The sequence below is a fragment of the Pteropus vampyrus genome, unplaced genomic scaffold (genome assembly GCF_000151845.1).
Source record: "Pteropus vampyrus isolate Shadow unplaced genomic scaffold, Pvam_2.0 Scaffold171, whole genome shotgun sequence".
Taxonomy (NCBI): Eukaryota; Metazoa; Chordata; class Mammalia; order Chiroptera; family Pteropodidae; genus Pteropus; species Pteropus vampyrus.
Genome location: NW_011888952.1, coordinates 312,859 through 321,211, shown reverse-complemented (window position 1 = coordinate 321,211; position 8,353 = coordinate 312,859). Strand labels below are relative to the sequence as shown.

The 8,353-nt window shown below is 56.2% G+C and overlaps 1 protein-coding gene across 1 annotated transcript in view; it reads right to left on the bottom strand.

Moving 5' to 3' along the window:
* PLXND1 (plexin D1) overlaps window positions 1-8,347 on the bottom strand; it is a 51,759-nt gene extending 43,412 nt beyond the window's left edge. Inside the window, exon 1 of the mRNA XM_011370657.2 lies at window positions 7,138-8,347. Within this exon, the coding sequence (XP_011368959.2) occupies window positions 7,138-7,914 (777 nt within the window). The 5' untranslated portion in view covers window positions 7,915-8,347. The remainder of the gene's footprint in view (window positions 1-7,137) is intronic.
* Window positions 8,348-8,353: the final 6 nt, after the last annotated feature.

The following is an 8,353-nucleotide window of genomic DNA, read 5'->3' as shown; positions in this document are numbered from 1 at the left end:
AAACGGTTACACTCTGGGGGGAGCCAGGATCCAAATCCATGTGGCTGGTGCCAGGAGACTTTCCAGGCCTGTCCCCATGTGGGGACCTGGTTTCCATGGTAATCCCTACACCATTGTCAGAGCTGGAGAGGCCCTGGAGAGTCACCTGGTCCAGCCGCTGTGGGGGCTCCAGGAGGAGTCTCTTGCTTCTGCCAGCACCTGGCAGGACTCATGTGGGGCTAGCAGCCACAAGTCCCTTCTAGAACCAGATTAACTGTGTCTCATTCCTCCCCCAAAACCTTGCTGGCTCTCCACAGCCCACAGGACAGCATCCAAATCCTTGGCCTGCACCCCAGACCCCACATGATCTCAGCTCCATCTCTTCCTGCTACCCAAACCATGTTCTACCACATCTCCGGGCCTCTGCCCTGCTGTGTCCTCTGCCTAGAATGCCTTCCCCAGCCGCATCTGTCAAAATCCTGCTCCAATGTCCCTCTCTTCCAGGAAGCCTTCCCTGACTCCTTCTGATGAGGCTGGTCAGCATGCAGCTCTGGCTAGCATGTCTTTTGTCATGAACTCTTCCCTGTCTAGGGGGCTCTTGGAGTGTAGGGACAGGGTCTGATTCATCCCTTTTGGGAGGCTGCCATGTAACAAAGCTGAGCCCCCTCCCATACTGCCACACTTTAGAGCACCCTCCACCAGGAGCACAGACAGGTAGATGTTGCCCAGGAGGTTCTGGGCTCTGGTGGGCAAAGGTGGAGACAGCTGCAGTCCTGGGGAACGGGAGCCCCACACGTGGGGGGCCTGACTGCAGCCTGGGACCATGCTGGGCACCGGGACTGGGAAGCTCTCACTCCTCCCCATAGCAGCCCCAGAAGGGGTGGAACTCACTTGATCTCAGTTTCTTCACCTTTGAAATGGACCCATATATCCCTTCCCACTGTGACCTAAGGGCCCCTTTAGCTCACACCTCTTTGGTCAGTGTTTTCAGAGAAATCGGGAGGTAAAGGTGTTGAACACAGGCTCTGCAGTCATATACCTGCTCTACTTTTTACCCATTGTATGACCTCAGGCAAGTTACTTAGCCTGCTGGGACCCTGTTTCCTCTTTCTAAAGACTGGGGATGACACACATCTCATTCTGCTTCCGGGAGTATGAAAAGAGATACTATGTATAAGTACTTTGCAAAGTGTCCAACAAAGAATAAATCCCTACAAAAGAACAATAGCAATAATAATGCTGCTGATGGGAGCAATTCTGGTGACAGAGTGAGGCGTTCCTTGCCACCCCATGGCCCAATTCAGAATGGGAAACTAAGGCCCAGAAAAAGGAAGGGACCTCTCATCCCCAGGGGCTCAAGCCCTCATGCTCTTTCCATAGACACTATGTCTGTTCTCCCTGCAGGAACCACAAGACAAGATCAGCCTGTTTCCTTAATCTCCATGACCACCAGCAGCCGTGGGCAGGCAAATCAAACTCTTGCAGAGGAGGGTGTTTCCGCAGGGGCTGACACCAACTCACACATGGCCTCCACGTTCTTCTCAATGCTGAGTCCGCTTTACAGATGGGGAAATGGAGGCCCAGAGAAGGTCAGTGGCTTGCCCAAGGCCACAGCAAGGAAAGTACAGAGCCAAGATTTGAATCCAGAGAGTTAGCACCAGCACCAGCACTCAACCACCACTCTGGGCCTTCCTAGGAGTAGCAAGTCTTAACTGTGGTCATGGCCATGGCTGTGACAGATCCTCCATCCACCTTTGTAGCAAACACCAGACAGTCAGGTGCTGCCCTAGAAGGGAGGAGGAAGCATGCCTAGCCCCAGTCCCCAGCATGGTCTATACTCAGCAGGGCTGGGGTCACTGTTGAAAGGGATGTCAAGTCATCATTCAAACTGACCACATCACCTGACCAAAGGGCCAGGGGCCTCACTCCTTCCAGAGTCCAGACCATCCTGCTTTCAGAGATGAATGCAATCGGGTGCTCCCCTGCCTTTCCAAATTCCACAGGAGCCCCATCAGCCCCAGCCCCTAACTTATGGCCTGGCCTCTACAGATGCCTCAGCTGTCTGCACCCCACTCCGGATCTGAGTCACTTTGGCATCAGCTCCCAGCTCCATCCAAGGCCTACCTGGAGGTGCTATCACAGGAGGATATTTTATACAAAGGGCTCCACCCAAATCTCCACGGGAGGGAGGGGAGATAACTGCAGAACACCCAGCAGAGAGCTCACAGCTAACATCAGCCACAAACTAGAGCTGATTCTGGAGCCAGACGGCCAGTCTGCAGATCCCCACTCCTGCTAACCAGCTGTGTGATCCTGTGCCTCAGTTTCCATGTGTAAACTGGGGATAACAGCATATCCTGCCTCAAGATGGGGTGGGGTGGGGGCTCTGAAATAAAAGGCATTGGTGTTTGTGAAAGGCCAGCACAGCGTCCCTGCTCAGAACTGGGAGCTCATTCAGAGAACCAAGAGGGGACCTACCCTCCACACACCCCTCAGGCTCACCTGAAGCTCAGCATCTGCCCCATCAACAGCAGAGACAGCAGGCCCACTCTTCCCATTTCAGCCTATGCCCTCCTGTCTGTGAACTTGCTGGGGCCCCCCTGAAAGCACTGGACACACCCTTACCTCACCTCTCTGTCTTTCCCACCTTTGTTCATCTTCAGGGCCTGGTTTGATCCTCTAAAGCATCTTCCCTCCTCTGAGCACTCCCTGCCCCGATGGCTGTTCCACACACTGAACACTTTTCTCAGATGTATTTTTTCCCTCCTGGTACTAATACCTCTACCTGCCATTTCCTGGGCACTGTATGTGAAATTTTAATCTGCCCACATCCTCAGAGGAAAGACACTGGTCCGTTTTACAGTGAGAAAGCATGAGGCCAAGAGAAGATAAACAATTCTCCCTAGGACACACAGCATATGGGCAGAATAGGACTCGTCATCGGCTTTATCCTCACACACCTGGGGGTCCAGACAGATGACATTCCCAGGGTGGGAAGGGATGTTAGCAGTCTCCTGGCCCAAGCCCTGTTTCGCTAGGTTACCAGGTCACCCAGCCAACCCCATGGGAACCCCCTCTTCTAAGTATCCCCAAGTTTCTCTGCTTTTACCCTCAGTTACAGGGAGCTCATTCCCAGCCCCCAGCCCAATTCCAAATGTAAAGCCCATCTTGGAAGCTCTGTCTCCCTCCACCTCCACCCAGCATTTCAGCCCCTAAATTGGTTCAGAAAACGCCTTCTTAACTATGAGCACCCACCCACTGCATGACAATTTAAAACAGCCTGAGGGTTTTTTTTCCCTACCTTTACTATAAAAAGACACCTTGAAAATGCAGCATTGACATTCCCTTGTCGGTCTTCTTTTTGATTTAAAAACACAAACATTACGGTTATTCAAAAGTGGAGTTAGGGGGATATTAGGGAAGGAAGTAAGACTCAGCCTGCCTTTGCCTTGCTGGGTAACCCTGTGCCTCAGTTTCCCCGCTCAATAGCTGTTCCCAATTCACTTGCACCTCAATTCACTTGCACCTCAATTCACTTGCACCTCAAACACGAGGTGAGGAAAGGGATCTATGTTACACACAGTGGAGACTAATTTCCTCACTCACTTTCTCTCTCAAAATAGTCCAATACCCTCAAATACTCCGAAAGTCATCAGGGACAAAGTTGGGACCGTCGAGGGCTGGGAGAAATAGAGGTTTCCTGACTCCTGCTCATCTGACCTCACACCTCATCAACTCTTCCTTTCTCTGCCAGATTCCCAGATGGAAGATAGCAGTGGAGGATGAGGCTTCATTGTCTTAAAGGTGGAGAACAGGGGACAAGGCCTGCCAGGTAAGAAGCTGGGATGTCCTAGACCACCCCAACAGAGGCTCTGGAGCTGTGGGATTGAGAGACCCTAAAAGCAACCTCAGGTGGCTGGGTTTACAGAGGCCTGGCCAAGCCACCTCACCTGGAGGTCGGATGTCCCTGGAGAACAGATAGAAGGACAGGGTGTTGTCCTCTAACCTGATGGCACCAACTTCCATCCTGATGCCGGGCCAGACTGGGCAGCTTCCTTCCCCTCCATCTTGTCTGAATCTGGAGCTACAACCAGGCAGCCGAATCTGTCCTGAGCCCACTGCTTCCCTCCATGCCCCCAGATGGACCCTTCACATCCTGAGAACGAGGCCTGGCCTGCACCTCCACTGCTGTGCCCAGCACCCACAACAGGGCCTGGCATATAGTAAGTGCTCAAGAAATACTTTCAAATGAATGAGTGAATTTCCTGCCTAGGATATGGCACTAGCCTCCCAACTACTCTCCATGCCTCTCATCTTTCCTTCTTACTGGCCACCTAGGAACCTTCTAAAATAATTACATTAACAACAACCATAGTAATTGCAAATACGTATGCTGGGCACCCCTACCAAGAGCTTCACATGTATTATCTCACTGAATCCTCACGACAGTCCTGTGAGGTAGGTACTTTTATTATTGTTCTCATTCTACAGAGGAGGACACAGCGGTGCTCAATCAGATCATATCACTCCTTCGGCTAAAACTCTTCATGTCTCCGCATTTCCCCAAGATATAGTCCCAATTCTGAAATATGACCAACCTGCAACCTACGAGCCCCACCCACCTCCCCCAGCCCTTCTCTCATGCTTTCTCCACTCCTCCGGCCATACTGGCCACCTTTCAGTTGCTCTAGCCAGCCTTGCTATGTCCTACCTCCAGGCCTTTCCATCAACTGTTTCCTCTGCCTGGACCCTTTCTTCTTCTGCTGGCCTCATCTGGCTAACTCCTGCTCATCCATCCACCTCCACTTTGATATCACTCTGCCATAAAGCCTTGATGCCCATCTCTGGCTCCCTCTGGCCAGGTTCTCCCAATATGGCATACATCTCCCTGAGCTGTAAGACTCTGCGTGGTCCATGAGAGCAGAAACCACGTGAGTCATCATTGCCACCCAATGCACAGCACCATGCTGGGCACACAGTAGGGGCTTAGGGAATGTTTATTGAGGCTTCTATCTGGGCTACAGGTGGGAGATGGTGGAGTCTTCACTGCCGCAGAACAAGCCAAAATAGGTCACTGTTTGCTGTTCAAGACCAAGCCCATATCTGTGATAATACTGTCCCCTGAAGTAATAATAACAGCAGCATGCTACCAGGTACTTACTATGTGCCAAGTACAAATTGCTTTACGTTAATTAGTTAATTCAATCCTTGAAACAATTCTTTGAGATTTGTTTTTTATTGTTCCCATTTTGCAGATGAGGAAATTGAGGCTCAGAGAGGTTATAAGTCCCTTGCAAGGTCACACAGCTGGGAAGTGACAGAGTAGGGTTTGAACTGGGGGTGCAAAGTCCTAATTCTTAGCCTGTAACTGGGGAGCTGGCAACAGCCTGGATGGAGCAAGAATAATGACCATCCGCCCTTCCCACCCTCAGCTGTGCTGGAGGCCCAAACCCTGGGGCCTTGGACACAGCTGGGAGAGCCTGCTCAGTGGCACTGGCCTGTGCCCATGGCCAGCTTTGGAAAAGAGGAGAGGACTGGGGAGGACACAGGGAGAGTGGCTGAGGAGGGCTGAGAATCTGCCCAGCCTTAGGGTCAGGAGGAGGCCCTTGGCCACTCTGTCCTGGGGCTGTGTCCCTGGAGAGGCCCTGACCCACTAAGGACAAGGAAACCCCAGCCCCCTTCAGCTGAGTGAGTCACTGCACCAGGCCAGGCTGGGAATAAGGGACCGTGGGAACCAGGAGGGTTCCTGCCAGAGCAGGAGGAGGAGACTATGGAGGCCCAAGGCGACAGACTCACACCGAGGGTATGGATGGACACGCAAAGCCTGGAAAGGCTGAGGAAGGCCCTGGCTCTGACAGCGTCTTCCCTCTATAGAGCAGGAATGACTCTCCACTCACCAACTTTAGCCCTGAGGCCCCAGAAACTAAATTACCCAAACACAGCTCGTTGGGGGATGTGGCTCTGAGGAGGGGAATGGTGGATGTCTCAACCACAGTGCTGGGCGGCAAGCCCTGACCTGGCTAGCCCCTGCGGGTGGCAGAGCTGCTCCCTGGGACAGTCTGCTCTGCTCACCCACAGTGACCTTTATTTTCAGGGCAGCCAGCCAGCCGGGTGGTGGGTAGCGGTGGGAGCCTGACTATAGAAGAAGGAATCTGCGTTTTCTCAAAGCCCCAGTGTTGGGCACACCCACAGAGGACTAATTAAGCTCATGAGGACCATGGAAAAGGGATGGGGCAGGGCCACCGGGGCCTGGCCCCAAGGAGGGCTCTACAATCACCAGAAGTCTGAGTCTGGCATTTGCGGAGGGAGAAACTGAGACCGTCAAGGGCAGTGGCCCACACTCAGACCGGGATGCAGAGTGTGGAAAAGGTGCAGAGTTTCACCTCCCAGGGCCCGCTGGAGAAGTGACCCCTTGCTGGCGGACCTCCTCTAGGGAAATCACACAAAGTTCCCTCCTGCGCTCTTGTGTCCTGTCCCCCAATGTCAACACACACATTGCTCCACCTTTCAACACTCCCTAACGCAGCCCGGACACCTGGGCCTCTTTCCCACCCAGCTGGTGTGTCACCACAACTGGCCCCTCCTCATTCCCTCCTGAGCCCCAGGGCCCTCTCCTGTCCCCTGCGCAGCCCAGTGCAGTTCCTCTCCTGCCCCCTGCACACAGTGCAGTTCCTCTCCCTCCACTCTACCGGCCCTGGCACCTCCCCACCCTAACCCTTGGTCAGACATGCACTCACTTGCTGAGCGCTCATGCTGCAGCCTATGACCGCCCCCCCCCCAGGTGCATATCTGAGTTATATATGTGCCTTTGGCTCCCTTGAACGCCTGCACCTGCGTGCCCATCCGCAACCTGGACCCCTCCCACACACCTAGGTTTGCGCACCTGTAACACAGCAATTCACTTGAGTGTCTGCACATGCACACCTGGGCCATATTCGCGACAGTGCCCACACCTCAACGGACACCTGTATTCTCAGGAGTACACCTAGGTCTCCTCAAATGCATCTGTAGCCCAGAGTACACTCCTGTGTCCCCATACACACACATCTGCGGCCCGGCAGGCTCGCACCCGCTCAGCGCACCACCTTCCGAGTTACCCTCACGCTCTCCCTCCGGCGCCCTGGGCTGGTCCCCCGCACTCCCACTGCCTGGGCGTACCTGGATGTTGCGCTTGCGCTCGCAGGCCGGCCCGGTGCCCTGCACCACGCTGTCGAGTACCGCCACCACGTCGGGTGCTGGCTCCACGAAACAGGCAGTGCGCGCGGCGCGGATGGCAGCCTGCACGTCTGCGAAGCGAAAGGCGCAGAGCGCGGCCGGAGCTGCACGGGCCGCGGAGGCCCCCTGGGGCCGCTCGAAGACCGCAAAGAGCAGCTCTCGCGCGGGGAAGACCGACACCAGGCGGCTGTAGAGGTCGCCGCGGCCCGCGCCGCCCGCGCACTGCAAGCCCAACTGGATGTAGGACTCGGTGAGCTTCTTGGCGTCGCCGCCCGCGCCGCGGGGCAGGCAGATGCGTGCCAGCAGGCTCCTCGCCTGGCTCTCCTTATCGCCCGCGCGCGCCTCGCTGTTGAGCGCCAGGTACGCGTAAGACGGGGCGCCCGGCGGCGGGTCAGGCGGGTGCAGGAAGGCGCGCACGAAGCCCAGCTTGTGCTGCTCCTTGGCGCCCTGCTTGATCTTAAGAATGTTGTCGTCGGAAGGGTTGAGGTCGAAGGTGAAGAGCTTGGCCAGGTCACCGCGCGCATCCAAGGACCGGATGGCGATCTCGGGCGTGTTCTCAAAGCGGTGGTCCTCCAGGCTGCGGTTGCGCGGGAAGAAGGCACTGCCGTAGCCAGTGTACGTGGCGCCCACGAGCAGGCGGCTGCCCCCCGCGTCGGCGGCCGGCGGCAGCACCAGCCCCACGGTGGACGCGTTCGGGTGGTTGGCCGCCACATTCAGCATGCTGGGGAACACGGTGACGGGCTCCGCGGGCGGCGCGGCGGGCGGGAAGCGCACGGCCACCGCCGAGATGTTGCCCCGGCGCCTCAGCTGGCAGAAGCCCTGGTAGATGGAACCACACACGACCACCAGGCCCTGGCCGGGGTCCAGTTGCAGGATCTTGTTGTAGTTGTCGGTGAGGCGCCGCGGGTGCTCGCACGAGGCCTGCGGCAGCTGCGGGGCGTGACACAGCGGGCTGTCGGCCACCGGGCCCACAGCAGCCTCGGCCTCCAGGCTCAGGTTGGCGCCCGACAGCTGGTAGAGGCGGTTGACGGCCGCCAGGTACACCGTCCCTGCCGCGCCGTCCAGGGCGAAGTTGTTGGTGGGCGTGGGCGAGGGGAAGCGGCGCTGGATCTCCAGGGCGCCAGCCCGCACCGCCCCCAGGAGCAGCAGCAGCAGCAGC